Source organism: Amphiprion ocellaris, chromosome 16 (assembly GCF_022539595.1).
Source record: "Amphiprion ocellaris isolate individual 3 ecotype Okinawa chromosome 16, ASM2253959v1, whole genome shotgun sequence".
NCBI classification, from domain to species: Eukaryota; Metazoa; Chordata; class Actinopteri; family Pomacentridae; genus Amphiprion; species Amphiprion ocellaris.
This window is the reverse complement of record NC_072781.1, coordinates 10,544,356-10,563,506: the sequence shown is the minus strand read 5'-3', so window position 1 is coordinate 10,563,506 and position 19,151 is coordinate 10,544,356. Positions and strand designations below refer to the sequence as shown.

The 19,151-nt window shown below is 42.9% G+C and overlaps 1 protein-coding gene across 1 annotated transcript in view; it reads left to right on the top strand.

Moving 5' to 3' along the window:
- tet1 (tet methylcytosine dioxygenase 1) overlaps positions 1-19,151 on the top strand; it is a 33,935-nt gene that overhangs the window by 10,425 nt on the left and 4,359 nt on the right. The window contains exons 3-11 of the mRNA XM_023263880.3: positions 11,474-13,742; positions 14,301-14,391; positions 15,439-15,532; positions 15,899-16,107; positions 16,203-16,353; positions 16,695-16,784; positions 17,969-18,106; positions 18,279-18,455; positions 18,568-18,712. Coding sequence (XP_023119648.2) covers positions 11,474-13,742; positions 14,301-14,391; positions 15,439-15,532; positions 15,899-16,107; positions 16,203-16,353; positions 16,695-16,784; positions 17,969-18,106; positions 18,279-18,455; positions 18,568-18,712 — 3,364 coding nt within the window. The remainder of the gene's footprint in view (positions 1-11,473; positions 13,743-14,300; positions 14,392-15,438; positions 15,533-15,898; positions 16,108-16,202; positions 16,354-16,694; positions 16,785-17,968; positions 18,107-18,278; positions 18,456-18,567; positions 18,713-19,151) is intronic.

The following is a 19,151-nucleotide window of genomic DNA, read 5'->3' as shown; positions in this document are numbered from 1 at the left end:
GTTTTCTTTAATGCACATTTAGCTGTCAGTCTTTTGCAATGCATTGAGCTGTACAGGCAGGTTGTATGTGTTGTACAATAGTGTTTATAATTTAGCAAGATATTTGTAGACTTAAACTTTGATACCTCTAATGCTCCACTGCTGAGCCCTCTTGGGCTCCTTGCATCTGTGAGTTTGTGGCGTGTCCTGACTGTTGTGAGGCTCTAAGTCCCTGGATAAGCTTTGAAGTCGTGCCACTTGGTTTCTCTGGGTGAAAAGAAATCCTGACTTTGCCCCCCTAAAAGAAATGCCACTCAAATCCTGCCAAGGTCACACAATGGCCTCGTTCTGGAGAAACCAGAGCTTATTCATGCATCGACCTAAAATGCCGAATTTAGAACATACACCTGAAGAGGATAAGAACTCATCGTCTTGCCCCGTCCCGTCATGATTTCTGAAGGACCTCAGAATGCCGTCCGCCGAGTTGTGATGAATTCATGGGCTTGTTTATTCTTTGGCCTTGTCCATTCTTCTCCCTTTGTTCATTCATTATCCTCTCAGCTCTGTCTGTTACCGCACAGTGTGTGCAGTCACTCTTTAATGCACCACTGGAGTCTGCATGCATCTTTCTGCTAGCATGTATGCATTAGTGTGTGTGTGTGGGTGTGTGTCTGATGTCTGTGTGTGTGTGTGTGTGTGTGTGTGTGTGTCTGGTGTGTTTGTGCCGGTGCATACATGCGCACACACAGTCATATGGCAAACATGCCTACTCAGCATGTTGCACTAGCACAACCTTAAGTAAGCCTTTTCCTGTCTCATTGTGAGAGGATCTGAGGCCCCCGTGCTGCTCTGGCTGCATAGTGTTTGTGTGTGTATTTGGGTCAGTGTGTGTGCATGCGTGCCAGTGTTTACATAAACTGATGGACTCGCTCACCTTTCTCTCCTCCCCCTTCCCAAGGTGAAACACTTACTTCCATATTTAGCCAGAGAAGCTCCAAAACTCGACGCTGGCAGAACTAAGCAAAGAGTTAATGCAGGATTGTGTGTTTTGTGCAGATGTTTGTCTTGTGTCTATTAACCAAAATCAGCAGATAGAGACAAAAAAGACACAGCATGTACAAAATTAAAGGGGATAGTTTGTGAAAGCAGTCCACTCCTCCTCTCCTGGATGGGCTACAGAGGTTAGAGATGGAGTGACCCGCTCACGCTGACCAACCACTGCCGGCCCTCAAATTGAGCCCATGTGGGTTTGGGGTGTGGCATTGAATCGTGCACATTTTCTTCCAAGAGTGGGATTGTAGTATGTTACATAACACAATGTGAAATGGAACTTTGAATGAGAATCCATTGTGTCCTTAAAATAGCCTCACCCATGGGTTACAAACTATGCATACAGGAAGTGTGAAAGTTACAAACATGCAGTTGTGTTTGTACAACTGTGTGTGTGTGTGTGTGTGTGTGTGTGTGTGTGTGTGTGTGTGTGTGTGTGTGTGTGTGTGTGTGTGTGTGTGTGTGTGTGTGCGTGTGTGTGTGTGTTTGCTGAGGAAGCAGAGGGCATGTGGAAGATAGTGCTGAAAGTCACTGTGCAGGCATTTAGTCACAGTCTTGAGTCTGCAGATGTTCTTTTGGAAAAAAAGAGAGGAGTGTGATATGTGAGCAGCCTCTGGGGTCTTCTGAAAATGAGCCATGTTTCTACCCCCTCTCAGGTAACACAGACTTTATAGTTTCAAGGTTCTCTTCAAGGAGAATTCGCTTTCGTACGGCCTCGGTATGACTCTACAGGATCCAAATGCTAATGTGAGTGCTTGCATATAAAGATTACAGCTACTGATGCTCAGGGTCTGAATGTTTGTGACGTTGGTCTTTACGGCTTTGATCTGCGCAAAGAGGTGTGTGAGTGTGTGTGTGCCACTGGATGTGCAGAGTCCCACTTTCCCATTGCTTTTACCACTCACTTCAACACCTCCAACGCCTCCTTCCCTCACAACAACACATCTCTGCCCTGGATAACACATCTCGCCCTCTCCTTGTCTCACACGCCGAAGGTGATAGTTAGAAAACCACAACTTTCATAAAGAAGAAAGAACTCTCCCAAACTCATTCCCTTCATTGAAGATCTGTATCGTTTCCATGCAAATGAGGGGCAGGTTTGCATTAGCGTCTGCAGTAATGGCAGTAATGACAACTGCTGGCAGCCGTCGCATTTGACACAGCTCCATCGCCAGGCCGCTCGCCAGTGGGTCAGCCTCCACATGTGTCAGAGACAGTTTACGACTGCGGTGCAGAGCGACTTTCTTTACCTCGCTGTGCTTGTGTACTGCAGCTCAGGGTGATTAATGTCCAGACTAGTTGTTCTTAACGAGAGCTGGGCAGCTCGTTAAGGGGGGAAAAACATATGGGACACTTAAAGAGCTGAAAATTAAGGGTGCGGTGGAATATTGTTAGTAGTTGCAGAGTATTTTTGGACGAAGGAATGGAGTAGCTGCAGGAGCTGGAATGGTCTGAAGGCTGAGAGGAAATGTAGAGCAAACATACTGTATGGTTGCATTGTACGCTCTATATTTTTAGAATCGTAGTGTGATGAAGAATTTTGACACCTGCCCTCCCACCAAGAGTCTACATGAATACCTTTAATGTTCGAGCCAAAAGGAAAATCATATATCATTTATGTTTTCTTTTCTCTGTCATTTCATTTCGTTTAAAATCTCTGTTATCGTAATGGCATGAGGGCTTTAGCAACATGCTGACTGATAGTGAAGTACATGTCAGCTGTCAGTAGGTGTGTTTCTTACACAGCTTTATGTTGTTTTATGAGTTGGTGTAACCTGTTCAACGGTGTAGTTTAGAGATGTTGTGTAAATGTCGAACCTGTCGGACAACCTGCCACGTTCTTCTTTAGAACAGAGCTCAGCCGTTGCTATCACAATGAACAACACAAAGAAGACACTAACATTTAGTGCGTGGTTTTGGTTGTTTTTATTGTTAATTGGGACATGATCATTTCCAATTGGTCAGGTAAGGCTTTCTTCAAATATGCATTTTTATACATTTTGATTTTACATCTACCCTTGGATAATAATATATCATCCTGGCTGTCTAAACTGCGTTAAATACATCAAATCACTCAGTTGTGAACTATTTCAAATATCACTTAACCGGTTTGAGTGTTTTTGAAGAGTAAAAAAGTCAATTTGAATATTTTGACAGTAAACTGTGAACAAAGCAACACATTTTAGGATTTCATTTGGGCTTTGGGAAACACTGATTGACATTTTTCACAATTTACTGATATTTTATAGACCAAACAACTGAGTGATCAATAGAAGAAATAATCATCTCATTGATCAAAAATGAAAATAATGAATTAGTTGCAGCCTGAGTCACAATAATGTAATACGGTACTGCAACAAAATATGTTCAGATGTAAGTTGGGTCTTGTACATGCAGTCATGTAGGTCAGGATATTATAGACTCAGTGAATCAATAAATTAAAGTAAAATGCTTTTAAGTGCATATGCATTCACTTTCTTATATCTCTTTCATGTTCACACTGGAGGGTTAATATATACCTACATTACTACTGAGTGTGAATTCTATAGCTGCAGACATGTTGTGATTAAATAGCTGAGTATCTTGTAATGTGGACTGAGGTTTTCTGTTACTGACAGTGGAGAAATATTATTTTGTGGGGATGAAGTTTGCTCCGGCACACTACGCACATGCCTTTTGTATATTCCAACTGTTTAGTCTACGGCTGTTCTTGTTTTACAGTGTGTCAGGAAACCTGTGATTATTATTGTTGGGAGGAAAATGACTTAAGTCGTTACATGTTTCTTTGATGCTGTTCGTAGATGTTATACTAAATTATCAGCTACCTTAGCAAAGGATGTGGTGTCTGAACAGAGTGTTTGTTTGTCTGTTCTACTCAATGTTGGAATTTAACTTGCTACATTTACTCAAGTACTGTATTTAAGTACAATTTTGATGTATTTTACTTAATTGTTTCCATGCTATGCTGCTTTGTAATTCCACATATGTTAAAGGCAAATATTGCACTTTGTCCTTCTATCCATTTATTTTAAAACTTTAGTTACTAGTTCATTTGCACATTCAGATTGTTAATATGAAATATCAATGAATTATGTTATATTATTGTAGATGAAGCCACAGCTGTAACATCAAAGTCTTGTACACATTATGGCATCAGTGATTATAATACAGTAATTTCATATATATGCTTTTGAAACAGGTCATTCTGCATAAACGGGACTTTCGCTTTATGTTGTAGTATTTTTTTAATTTTTATTCAGGCAGGGTTTTGAATGCAGGACTTTAACTCATATTTTTACACTATAGTATTGCTATTTTTCCTTAAGCAGATGATTTAAATACAGCTTCCATGCTTGGTGCAACATTATGAATCAAAATAAAACCAGTCACACTCACCAGCCACCACCATAAACACTTGCTGTAAGACAGTCAGGGTCTGGTGTTGTTCCAAAGCTCTGGGTTTTAAAAATGTTTGCCATGAAACCACATATGCATGTGGCCACACCATACAGGAGTGTGACTGTGATAAGTTAGAAGCATCTAACTGACTAACTGACTGACTGTTGGACTTTGTAGCATGATAAAAACAAAGCTTTCAGATGACTGGACTGAAAAAATGGCCATGTAGCGTCAAAAACGTTGCAGTGAAGTGTTAATATTGAGTGGAAATGATTATCTTCAGATATGAATTTCAATAACATGCGTCAATAATGTCGCAAGTAAAGTCAACCCACCCTTTAAATAAACATTATTCAGGCTGACATGATGCAACATGCTCATGAATCATGTTTGAGATGTTAACACGGCTCGCTGCTGAGTCCATCGATATTATTGGATGTTCTGCCGTGACATACTCGTGCCGTTGTGTCATCTTGATGTGTAGCATGTTCATTGAAAGACATGATGATATAGTTTTGTTTGAGCTGCATGATCTGCGCTCTTACAGTTGAACACACGGCTGATGTCGGTTGTTAGAGTGTTAACGACTGCCTCTGGCTCCGACTGCCTTCATGTTTCCTTGTCCTGGTGTGACCTCAGCTTCTTGGCCACATGGTTGCCTTTAAAAGGGCCGAGTACTCTGCTCTCCCATAACATTTTTCTCCTTGTCTTTATTTTTTTGCTTTCTATCTTCTTATTTTTTCTCCGTCTGACCACAGCTTTTCCTCAGGGAATTGTTTTCAAAGAGAAAAAGGCTTTGGGGGTGAGTGAGAGAGAATGAGAGGAATGGTTATGGAGACAAACAGTATGGATGAGTCCTGGTTCCTGCTACGTACAGACTTGGACGCTTCCAGATCATGCAGGAAAAACAGGTACTGCAGAAAATTATGCTGCCAGGCGTAGTATGTCACTTTGCGTAATCGTTTAAAAGGCTCATCATGATAACTTGCTTGAGTTGGATGGGGGACAGGCTGCAACACTTCCTCATAGTATACTAGGTCACATGAAACTCAGGGGGAGTAGTTTAAGAGGAAGGGAGATAAACACACAAACACATGCTGGCCAGTGGATCCATCATGTGATCTTGGCTTCAGCTTAACAGAACAAGTTAGAGATAACGAAAGGATCACTTTTTAACCTACATTTTGATCATTTTTGACAGTTTTGGGTCATTTTTGAGAAGTTTTTGTCATTTTGGGCAAACATTTAGTAATTTAGGAGATGTTTCTCAACCTTTTGGGTGAGTTTTGGGGTCATTTTGCACAATTTTTGAGTCATTCTGGACAAGTTTAGGCGAAGAAAAAGGTGCATTCTGGGTAAAGTTTGACGGCTCAGATCGTGTGTGATAGGTGGTTGGTCAGAACAAGTTAGAGACAATGAAAGAATCATTCTTTAACCTACATTTTGATCATTGTTGACAATTTTGAGTCATTCTTGAGCAGTTTTTGTCATTTTGGGCAAAAATATAGTAATTTAAGAGACATTTCTGATCATTTTGGGGGTATTTGGACATCTTTTGACTTTTGAGGTGGTTGGTCAGAACAACTATAGACAATGAAAGGATCCTTCTTATTTGTGCAAGTATTTTTCTTATATGCTTTCTCACAGCATTTGCATTTATGTAAATTATTATAGCTTTTCTATGCTGCTAAAGGAGTAAAGGGATCATTATTCAGGCATACTGTTGTTTTAACTATAAAATGTCATGAAGAGACCAAGTTAAAGCCTCAAACGTTGAGGTAATTCAGCAATTTGAACTGATATTACTTCTTCTCCATCAACTAAGTGATTAATAAACTAACTGAGCCCAAGAAAAGCAGCGAAAACCACCAAGAATCCAGAAGGAGTGTTGGCGAGCTGCTTCAGGGGTTAATATCTCAGGGGTGATGGAGTTGTTTTCCTGTGATCCTGATCCAGCATGTGTGCAGTGTCCGTTCCACAGCTTGCCTCCAATCCCTGTGCGTAGGGCTGGAGTAAAAAGCCCACATAGGGGATCCTTTGTTTAGGAGAGTCTAGGCATGGAAGATAATTTACAAGCCGCTAAGGTCCTCACGCCATTGGCTGATGAGGCTCTGTCTGCATCTGCGAAAGGCATCCCGTGTGTGTGTGCGTCTATATGTCTGTGTGTGTGCGGCGAGTGTGTGCACGTCTGCTGTAGCAGCTCTTTGCTACAGCGGCTCACAGTCGCCCTAGTCATGACACCCGGGAGCTTGCCCTGCGCACGGCTACTGTAGCCAGCGTTTTCTTGAGGCTGAAGGAAGGCAAAGCAAGATGGCCACCAATACCTTTTAGGGATATGCTGCCCAAACCGGAGGGGCTTCCTCCGAGGACAGACAAGGTAAAGGCAACCCGAGTGTTCACCCTGGGGTCTATTGTCTCGCTGCAGATGGGTCAGCTACAGTGGAGCTCATCTAGAGGTTATCCTCTGTTGTCTCTCTCCCTCTCTCTCTCTCTCTCTCTCTCTCTGCTACCCTGGATTTAGCTGATTGAAGTGCTCCATTTGGAAGCTGGTGTTGTTATTGTTCCCACTAAACCACTGAGGACCTGGTCTTCTGTGTGTGAGTGTTTGGCTTGTCTTTTCCAGGTGGGTTTTAAGGATGTGACAACAAACTAAGCAACAAAGAGGTCAGTTTCCACGGTAACAGAGACCCCTCTTCTTTTTTCCCTCATTGCGTGTCTGTGTTTTCGATTGTTGCACTGTTTAAGGAGCCCCTTTGCTTCCCCTTTTTTCTGTCGTGCAGTGTTTTGGACAGCCATATTTCTGCACCTGCTGTTTTCTGACTGCTTAGCAGAAAAGTGGAGCGCCCGTAAGCCTTGGGTCGTAACTTGTCGTAATTTGGCAGGCTTTACATGGTAGTAATGGTATTATTGTGCGGTTTGTAGAAAAGGTCTCTCTGTAGCTGAAATTGTCTTAATCTGTACAATTTTATAGGTGATTAAGCTCTGATTCACGCTGGTACACTGTGAGCCAGTTCCGTTTAAGTTTATTAGGTTTATTGCCAGCTCTGCAAACTGTTCTTTGTCGCTGTTTTTCTTTTTATATAGTGTGTTGTGTGTGCCGACTACGTGACATTGGGCTTAGCGCAGACAGGAAACGCTCACTCAATGAATGAAGGAAATTCTCACGTGTTCAGAGAAACCACTACTTACTCTCTCAGTCAGGAAGGAAGCATGCTTTTGCTGTGTTTTGCTGTTCAAGTGTTGCGAGGTGGCAGCCCTAAGAACGTGATTTCTGCACAGCTGAATGTTATTTTATGACTTTGGAGCATTCTTCTTTTGTTACAGTTAAAGTGAATGTATGCACATGTTTATATGTATATGTGCATCTGTGTTTGTGGGTGTTGTTGTGTCACACACACTCCTTCAAGGCTCCAGGGAGACCCGTCTTTCTCTCGAGAGAGGGAAAGGTTTGTTAGGATTCAAGAAGTGGTCGCACTTGTGTTGCTAGGGCAGGTCTCTGAACGTGTGTTTTGTGTGTGAAGCGCTCACCATTAGTTACTCAAGCATACGTTTTGTTGACTCTTCCAGCTTTGACAGCCACAGCAGTTGGACTGTGTTTGCCCGACACAAAAGGAGGAGACTGTGTTTGCATTTAGAGCATACAGTGACATGCACTCGAGTGACTTCAGACGCCCCAAGACAGATACGACAAGCACAACACAAAGACACAGCCCCAACACATCACACACCCAGCTCTTCCCCAGAGACCCCCTAGTTGAATGAGAACACATGACTCTACATTTACATCTTGCATTAGGCTTTTTGTTATCATAAGGCTAAATGTAGCATAATTGGAAACATGGCTTTGCTTCAAAGTCAGATCATAAACTCTTGCGTACACATGCATGCAGACACGTGTGTGTCTGGTGCAGCGCTGGAAGGCAGCCAGTGCTGCTTTGTCATTGAAAGCAGTTTATTGTGGCACCCCACCGTTCTCCCCCCTTTTCTCTCTCTCTGCGCCTCGTCTTCTTCACTCGTCTTCTCACGCTCTCATTGACCGTCGTCAGTTTTTTCACGGTGTGTGGAGAAATAGTCTCACCCTCTTGTGTTGGTCGGTTTCGTATTGCCTCAGCCAGAGCTCCGGCTATCTGTTGCATCAGCAGTGTGTTTCTAGTAGTAAGACGCAGTCCTGACAGCCACGCAGAGTGCAGTGGATCAGAAAATACCTGCTGATCAAGTAGCTCCATCGCATTAATCGTGGTAACATTTTATTAATAGTATACAGCTCCGGTTACTGGAACTCTCCCATGAATTGTCAAACAACAGTTCAACCTCTGCTTAAAGGAAAACCACCAGGTTCACTGGGGACAGTCTCACTGAGTCAAAAGAGGAGGAGCTTCTATCTGCATGTTTTATGGATTTTTAGCAGTCAGGCTAGAAATGATCACTCCTGAAGAGGTAGATATAGACATTTTTATTAGCCTGAGTTGTCTTAACAGCTCGTGCACATATTTTTACTCTCTTTTGGTGCATTTTCTTGCTATTTTCCTCACCACATTTATAATCAAACACTAAATCAGAAAAATCCACCAAGATTGGTAATACTATATGTGATAAAGTAGAAAGAATGAAAGGTTTCTGCAAACACAGCCTTGATCAATCAACCCAAACTAAACACACCGTGTCCCGATCACCATGATTAATAAAGGATCTTGAGAAACAACTTCCCTCTGACTTCACACAGACTTCGCGCAGTAACAGATCTCCTTCTTTAAAACATCCGATGGAAGAGATTGTTCAGCATTCATCCTCTTATATCTCAGATCTGCCCTCAACACCTTTTATTTCCCAACGTTAATTGAGTGCCTTTAGCTCCAGAACACCGCCCCATCTCTTATTTTTCAACACCTCCTTGCTCACAGATGACAGTATATGCCTTTGACGGCCATCACATGTGGGATGTCACAAGGTTCAGTTCTTTTTTTCATTACATGCTTTAAAGTGTTACACACTGTTGCTATTTCATCCAAGATGTCTCAGGACTTTTTAAGTCAACCAACACTGGCTCCAGCTTTTGGATAATTTTTAGCAGTGGTGTGACTTTGAGGATTGTTTTGTAAAAATTTGTATATTATGTTAAGTTATATTACACAGGCAGCTGTGGCTCAGTGGGTAGAACAGATCTTCAATCATAATCATAGGGCTTCTTCCCTATATATAAATCATATCCATTTCTATTTTTGCTCTACTATTCTATTCAATTAAATACAGTTAAAGTATTATAGTAACAGTATATCAGACATGTCTGACTGAAACAGAGAACAAAGTACCAGAGCACATGTAAGTGATGAACACAAGTGTTTTCTGTTTGGTCTGTGGGTTCACAGATGTCTGGTTTATATTGAAGTACTCTTGCTGCTTACTCTTGATCTGTCAGCTTGGAGTGCACATATCCTGCTGCAAAATGCATTAAAACAGTGGCCATGATGGAGTTTAATGGGTGTTTATGCCAGGTAAACTGTGATAAAGAACATATCTCCAGCACCCCTGCAGTCACGCTACTTCATTAGGAGGGAAAATGAGATGCCTCTCACACACATAAACATACACACAGCTCACAATAATGCGCACATATCCTCCAGCTCCTGCAAATGAGTTTAAGATCCTTTTGTCAGCTGAGTCTTGGCACATGATGCAGTATCTATATTTTTTTTTTATCTTTGTCACGCTGCAACATTTTTGATCAGTCTTCCACTGCTGAAGGCTTCAGTTCTGAATGTGATACAGGGTTAAGTCCTAAAATAAGAAGCAGCTTGACTCACTCAAGATAATGAAAAATAGAGAAGACTTTTACATATTCTGTTGCAGAAATAATGTATTTAAAGCAGACCATTTTTAACAGAAAGGTTTGCCCTATTAGTTTGTAAAACATCATGTAAGTTATAGTATTATAGTACGCTGCAGCAGCACAAACGATATCCTCAAAGCCTTGACAAAATTTTCTCTAAGTTGTTGAAGTCTATGGTAGTGTTTAAAATAAAGCTTTTGATGGGAATCAGTGTCAGTACTGTGGACCTTTGGATGATTCTAGCTCAGTCAGAACTTGGGCAAGCAGTGTTGTAGCTGCACAGTTGTCTGGCAAAGATCTGGTTGTGATCAAGTAGTCGAAAAAATTACATCCCATGTCTTTTTCTAAATAATTTTCCTTGACATTGTTGGAAAACATCATAAGGTCAAGGAAAGATGCAAAGAAGAATTAATGAAGACATAGAAAAAGCTTTGAATGCTGCTAATGCAAGGAATTGTAGAACAGCATTACTCCTTTTCCATTCGTAAAGTATGGACTGGTGTATGATATGCAAAAGCAGATAAGAAAGGAAGCATTGAATCACCTTTACGTAGCATTTACAGAATTCAAAAGGCTCATATTCTGGCCACCATGTATATACATCTGAGTCAAATAGGACCCTTTCTCAGCAAAAAGACCTGTTGGACTGTAACCCTAGAGTGGGTTAATCACTCACTTAACAATGTGCAAGGGTTAACAAGGCAGAGCAATAGTATGAATAACCACAAGTGCTCGCATACACATGCATGAATACCCAGCAACATGAACACAAACCCAGCAGCACCACAACATGTGTATACACGTTGCACAAACGCCCTCGGTGACCCACCGGTAGTGACGCAGTTATGAACCGTGCGTGACTCCAGATGTTTACTTGCTGGCTCTCTGCTACCTGTGGGTCTGCGGCTCTCAACACTCCGCAGCTCAGGCAGGAATGTGGTCGTGATCGAAGCCTCAACTGCGAACTAACACGGTTTCACTTTTTATTAGCTGTGTTTAGATATCGATTTCGACAAGATCTCTAGAAAGCAGCATTCCCATGCCATAATATTTTCCACAGCCTTGGTAGTGGCTGCAGCAGATGCTCGTGCCATGCTGGGAGGCAATCTGCTGTGCGGTGTGCCGTGACTGTTTAGAACAAGCTGAATCACTGTGTACTGCCAGAGCTTGTTGAGTCACCTCTCTCTTCTCATTTCTCTCTCTCTCTCTGTGTCTCAGGTGGTTCCAGAAAGTGGGTCGGTAAATGGCAAAGGCAAGGCACAGATGGATGACACCCACATGGCAGCGGAGGAGGATGAGGGGGAGGAAGGACACATACCTCATACACAGTCTCCCCCCATCACCCACTCGCTCACCCACAACCTGGCCTCAGACCAAGGCGGACGGCCAGCACTTATTAAAAGAGAGCCCGGGCTGGAGCTGACTAGCATTGCACTTCACCAAAATGTATGCTCTTCTGTGACTTTCCAGAATGGTTCTGCTGAGAACCTTACGAAACCTAATGGTGCTAATATGACCACTGGGTCACACTCTGATCTGAAGTCTGCATATAAAAGGACTACAATGGCATCAGAGCCTCAAAGGACTATAATAGCTGCAATCCCTAAAGACTGCTCTGAGAATGGACCCAGGACTCCTCCAGATGACATGTCAGTTCCACTAAAGAAGATCAAACTGGAAGAGCCGTGGGTGTGGATCACTGAACAGACCACCACACAGCTGAGTGATGAAGACGAGGTTTGCGAAGACCCGCTGTCTACGCTGGCGGCCGTTGTGTGTCTTTCTGTCACAGAGAGGAAGGGACTGGAGGAAAAACTTTTCAGCTCGCGGTCTTCCATTCTTTGCTCCATCAAAACAGAGCCACAAGATTTGCACTTTGTCAAAAAAGAGAAAGATGACTTAAAGAATGACTTGTGTCAGAAAAGCACTCCCGTTAACTCACAAAGGACTCTCCAACCCATCAAGAGTGAACCTCCTCCAAGTGTCTTGTTACCAAGCGTGCAGTCTCTGGCAGAGAGGAGAAATCTTAGTTTTGATCAGGCTATTGCTATTGAGGCCTTGACTCAACTGGCAGCTATACCTCAAAGCACCCCAGGGTCCATTAAAGCTGAAAGTAAGTGTGAACATCCCATTTCTACTGCTGCCCCATTCTCAACCTCCAATACAAATACGGTCCTGCACGAAGCCAAACCCACAGCAGCTATACGCCACAACAAAGTCTCGGTCATCAGCTCACCACTACACCAGACGTCAGTCATACGCCCTCCTGTGGCCAGACAAGGGAACGTCATCCAGTGCTCCCGGGGGTTGAACACAAAGCTGTCTCTGCAGGACCTCCTAGAAGCCAGCTCAGACAGTGATAAAGCACCCTGCAGGTGGATGGACAAGGGCTACGGTTCTCATGTCATCAAGTCGGAATGCAGCTATAAAGACCCCAGTGGCATGAAGTTCAATAAGGATCATGAGTGGTTGTTTGCGGATGACAGAGACGGAGTTGTTGGGAAAGTAAGGAGGAACAGAGATGAGGAGGAGGTGGCAGCTCAGCTGGCAGACCTGGCCTTTATCATCCAGTCCCGACACAACCAGCAGTCAGAGAACAATCCTCCGAAAGGAACTCCTGTTTCAGCGATCAAGTACAACTTCAAATCCCAGCAACCCCCCAGTCAGAAAAAGCCCCTCATGAAAAAAACAAGAGCTACGCCTTCCAAGCCCAGGAAGAAGAAAAGTGATGGATTACTTGAGGGAATCAACTGCAGGACCCCCCTCTCAAAACGCATGCCAAATGGAGAGGCGCCCCACAGAAGCAGAGGCCAGAAGATCCTCCCACAGGGGAAGTCAGGCCTTTACCACAAGAAGAACCTGTTTCTGCCTCAGGCTCAAATCGATCTGAAGAGATACTTGGCTGAGGCTCAGGAGGAAACGAGGCAACTCATTCATCACAGTAACACACACAATACAGCCTTCTTAGCGCAGCACAGTCAGAACTACAGCACTCTCACGAGGATCAACCACACTCGTGGTCAAGAGAACCAGCCATGGTCCCATTTTAATGGTCCACTTCACCCACACAATCCATGCAATGGTTATGCTGCAGGACCAGAGGAGTGCGAGAGGCATTTGTTATCTCAGGTAGCGCAGCCCTGTGGTGGGCTGCAGCACGGTGCTGATCCTAACGCCAGCCCAGCCAAAAGCGCTTTACTCAGCCAAGCCGCCGGGCACCATGGTCTGGCTAATGGCTTCTCGGGGCCTCGTCAGTCGCCTCCTCCAAGCCAACAGGGCTACTACAAGCTGGAGAGGTCAGGGCCCGTGACTGTCCTGTCCACGGCTACTGATGGGGTTCAGGGCCATTCTGCAGAGTCGACTCCATCCAAGAACAGCGTCAACAGCTTTCTGGAGTCTCCTATGAGTTTTCTGGATACCCCCACTAGGAACCTGCTCAACACACCTTCCAAAAAACTGACAGATCTTCCTTGCTGTCAATGTGTGGGTGAGTTGCTTCTGTTTAAGAGTTTTTTTTGAAGAAAACGAGTAGCATCAGATATATTCCACTTTGTAACTAAATCTGCTTGAAAGTTTGTAAAGTAAGACTGCTGTTCTTTGACCTCAAACTGAATCTATTTTTCTGTTTCTCTTTTTACTGATGCAAACACCACACTCACACATATACACAAGCTGCGTCCTAAATTTAAGGACCAATTCAAGCAAACGAAAGCTGCACTTCTCTGCCTTATTTGGAGGAGGCTTTGGGATTCTTTGTGGAGCCTTGTTGACCCACTTTGATATATTGGTTCTTGAGATGCAGACTTTCAAAGAGTTGGCCTTTCAACTGGGATCAGCTGCATTTATTGAGTGAATTGCTCCTTTTTCAAGAATGTCAAACAGTGTGCCAGTATCTTCTGAAAAACATACTAGTATCACTTCAGGCGAATCAAAGCTGTGGCTCTTTTTGAAACTAGTCTCTTTCTTGGGTATTGTGCTGTTTGATAATCAGTGCAACTCAGTAAAGCCTCTATATCTAGTAAATCTTCATTTTTCTTTTCCGCAGACCAAATCATTGAGAAGGAGGAAGGCCCTTACTATACTCATCTTGGGGCAGGACCCAGTGTTGCTGCAGTGAGGGAGTTGATGGAGAACAGGTAGAGTGACTACTACCACGTTATTTACACCGTGTATATGTGGGTGGATTTACTACTAAACACACTGAGAGTCTGCTAGTCAACCACAGGCTCTGTGGAATGGGGTGGGGTCACAGCTGTACTCTGTCATTAAAAGGAAGCATTTCTGAGATAGCTGCACACATGCACCCAGTGTCTCCAGACACACACACACACACGTACGCAAAAACACAAACACACAGCATGCTGAAACAGGAAACCCCTCGAGCTGAGACGAGGGGCCCTTAAAAAGAGATGACAGCTTGTTTTAAACAGCTTTCAGTCCATCACCATCCGTCTGACAGTCAGTCTTAACTGAAAACAGTTTTTTCTGCAGTTTTCAATGGCAGGAACAATTTTTTTTAATCAAAGCAACTTAGTCCATCCATTATCTATACACCACTTAATCTTCATTAGGGTCCCGTGGGGGGGCTGACTTCTGGCTACACAGAGACAATCACACTCACACCTACAGACAATTAATAACCACTGAGCCACTGTGCAGCTCAAGCAATTTAGTATTTACTCTAATTACATCTTTAGCATAATAGTAATATGTTAGTTGCCCTGAGATATAAGTAGGTAATGCGGTCCAATATACATCATCACTGATATGTGCTCTGTGGTTAATGGCATGCAAGGCTGCAAGTACCAGTTGTTTTCATTCATTATTGTAATCTGTAGATTATTTTCTCAGTTCATCGGTTAGTTGTTTGGTCTATAAAATGTCAGAAAATGGTGAAAAGACTGTCAGAAAATTAAAAATCCCTCAATTCTTGTAGTTTTTACAGTTTTTGGCTCTGTTAAACGGTCTAATGTTTGTGATTTTCTAGAAGGATCGTGCCTTTCAAACCTGCCAGTGGGTTTTGAGGTTCAGAAGGTTAAGAAGCTAAATTTAGACTTTTTTTTCCTTAAAAGTTGCTCAAGGAAATTAATCACTTGTCGCAAAGTAATCATATAATTTAATAAATGACCGCTGATCAATTAACTGTTGCAGCTCTAATAGCATATGTGTTTTTTATGCCACAGGTATGGCGCCAAAGGAAATGCAGTAAGAGTGGAAGTTGTTGTTTACACCGGGAAGGAAGGCAAGAGCTCCCAAGGGTGTCCCATAGCTAAATGGGTATGTGGTTGGTGTTTGTGTTTGTGCTGTCCTAAATGTTCTCATTATGTCTGCTCTGTTTTGAAGTGTTCTTGTGGATTTTACTGCAGTATATTTAGGGGAAGAAATGGAGGCCGGTCCCAGATTTTTACCTCCAACCAGCTAACCACTGTTTAAATATGATAAATTCCTACCTCATTCCTAACATAGACATATCAAGATGACCATTTTTAAACCAGTATTAACACTTTCTGGTGATTTTCTGGTGATTTTGCAATAATATTTTCAAAAAATGCTTGTTTTTGCTCTGTTTGTGGGTGTTGTAGTGCTGTTTTTCATCTTCGTCTGTTATGACATACTTGTTTTCAATGCAAAATCATCTGACAGGTAATCCGGCGTGGCAGCGAAGAGGAGAAACTGCTGTGCTTGGTCCGCCAAAGGCCGGGGCACCGCTGTGACACCGCTGTGTTGGTGATCCTCATCTTGGCGTGGGAGGGAATCCCTCGGCCGGTGGCGGACCACCTCTACCAGGAGCTCACAGATACCCTCTTCAGATATGGCTCCCCCACCAGCCGTCGCTGTGCCCTCAATGAAGAGTGAGTACCTCTTCCTTTGTTTTTCAATGACACTACGTCTTCCAGGCTTTTTTTTTCATTTCTTTATTCTTCGCTTCTCCGCTTCATCACCGCAGTCGCACATGTGCATGCCAGGGTTTGGACCCAGACACCTGCGGAGCCTCGTTTTCCTTCGGCTGCTCCTGGAGTATGTACTTCAACGGCTGCAAGTTCGCCCGCAGCAAAGTGCCCCGCAAGTTTCGCCTGGTTGGAGACGACCGGGAGCAGGTGAGGGACTGTGTGTTTGTTGATTTACAGCAACAAACAGTGAGGCAGCACTGCAGCTTTCAAAAATCCTAAAGGAAACTATTTATTCCCATCTCTCCTGTTTGTTTTTCCTGTTTCAGTCAGGCTGGTTTGTTTTATGATCAGCGTGTTGTTACTATATGTTAAATCAATCTCTTTGCAATAAGGCCAGACTTAGCAGATCAAATCTTTTTCAAACTTTTGCCTCCTAGTGGCTTATGTTGATTATGACAATAACACCAACAGGAAGAACTGTTTAAACTAGGTACATTTTTTAAATCAACAGTAAATAAGCCCAAAACTCATAAATCTGTTTCTTTCAGGAGGAGAAGATAGAGAACAACCTTCAAAATCTCGCCACTGACCTCGCACCACTCTACAAAAGACTGGCTCCTGAGGCTTTCCAGAACCAGGTATGACTCACTGTGGGCTCATTTTTTACTGAAATACAAGGTCCAGCACCTTATTAACAGCATAGCCATACTTATTTACCACGGATACTTTACTACTCACATTTTTAACTTGTTTTCATACTTGTGTGTTGTCTGCTCTGTGTAAATACAGCCTGCTGTTCAGCCCATTTCTGCCAAAAAGTCCCTCAATTTGTGTCGTGTGATTGTTGGTTGGAGCTGAGTCACTGATGACCTCATTTTGTTGGTTTTTGTTTTTTTACAGAATCTGGGTACATAAATGTTTTATTTTTGGCAAATTTTTAATCAACCATGAAACATAAAGTGATTTGTGTAGCTCAAGGACCATCAGAAACTTTGATTATTCCTCCTGTTTTTTTACAGTTTATGGCTTTGATAAATTATGTAATTTGGGCGATTATTTTAAAGAAGAAATGCCCTTCAAATTGGTGGGTTTCGGAAATCAGCGGGTTAAATTGTCAAACCTCTGGTAAGCCTCAGCACTCTCCGGCTCATATTAGTAAAATATTTCAGTAGAATTGATTTCATGTTTCTTCTGTTTGTTCTCAAATTACTGTACAGCCTCACTGTATACTTCTTCAGTGACCTCCGCACAGTTCATACTATAGATTTATGTATTCTGCTGACTCTTATTTGCTGAACATTAAATGCTTTGTGAAGCTTCATTTAGTTTATATGCACCCAGACTCTGAAGCAGAGAATGTGCACTTCTCATACAAGACAAGTTATCTTAAGTTATCTGAATCCAACTAAGTCCATGAGGAGATGAAGCTGGGGAAAAAGGGTATCTCCCTGAGTCCTGAGCAATGGAACCAATTGAAGGACCAGATTTCAGAAATTAACAGTGCCATTAAGAGAGTATAAGCATTCTTGAGTGCTCAGATAGCTCAGCTTGGCAACCCATAGGGCTGAGTTCTCAACGCAGTGGTCTGGGTTCGATTCCAGCTCGCGGCCCCTTGCTGCAGGTCTTCCCCCTGTTTTTCTCCCTACTTTCCTGTCTGCCTCTCGACTACAAAACCTGTCAATAAAGGCCTACACAAATATATATCTTTAAGAGAGTGTAAGTATTCCTTTCAGTGTTATCTGTTGAACTAATTGAACATGTTGGCCAATTAATTTTGTTCATCTTCCCCACCAACCAAACTGTGTCTTTTACCCTCTCATAGGTGGAGAATGAGGTGTCAGGGGAGGATTGTCGGCTGGGCAAGAAGGAGGGACGTCCTTTTTCTGGGGTCACAGCCTGTGTGGATTTCTGTGCTCACGCTCACAAGGACACTAGCAACATGAATAATGGCAGCACTGTGGTAAGCAACCTGAAAGCGTGACACCATGCAGTTGACCCCTGTATTGTGTGTCTAAGTGCTGTCTCCACTTACTACAGAGGTCACTATTTCTAGTTTTAAATCAGTCTTCTCCAGTATTGATCAGATACTGTTTGGTTGAACAGCTTGCCTTTTGTGTTGTGTCCTTTCTCAGGTTTGCACTTTAACCAGGGAAGATAACCGTGCAGTGCGTAACATACCAGAAGATGAGCAGCTTCATGTGCTGCCACTTTACAAGATCTCTGACAGAGATGAGTTTGGTCAGGTTGAGGGCCAGTGGGCCAAGGTCCAGAGTGGTGCTCTGCAAGTTCTGTCTGCCTTCCCCCGAGAGGTGAGTGAACCTGAAATCAGATGTTGTTATTCAATATTATGCTGCTGCAAAATGGTTAAACAATTTATTAACATGCGTCATGTTTTAAGCAATTGATTTTGGTTTGTGTCAGGTTCGTCTGCTGGCTGAACCGGTCAAATCAGCCCGTAAGATTAGACAAGAAGCTCGTCAGAAGGCTCAAGCAGAGCGGCAGGAGAAGAAGCTCGGCCTGACTCCTCTCACTCCTGGAAAAGTGAAAATTGAAACCCCCAACAAAGGTAGTCAATCAACATCTCCGCTCATGTTTTTAATCAGTTTTATAAAATAGCCTCGTTTCGATATCATTGGCAAGCAAATTATAAGCAAATCTTTGAATAGCCAAAAAAAAAACTTTTCAAAAAGAAAATGTGAATTAGGCTTGTATCCATTAATGGCTTTGGAACAAATAAACTAAACAGTGTAGCATCGTCAGAGGGTGGTGTTATGTGCTAGAAGAAACCAGAAGCAAAACCAGCAGCCTGTGCTATGAAGCTTATTCAGCATACCCTAGGTATCTGTTTGCTTTCTGACTTCACTAAGCTTAACTACCACTGTCAGGCTAAATGGCCACATAACGTAGGTTATCCACCCAGTAAAATCTTCCCAAAGTTTCTGAATCTAGTTGTGATTGCGTTCACATGAAAAGGGAGGAGTTGGCACCAGATGACCAATCACAAA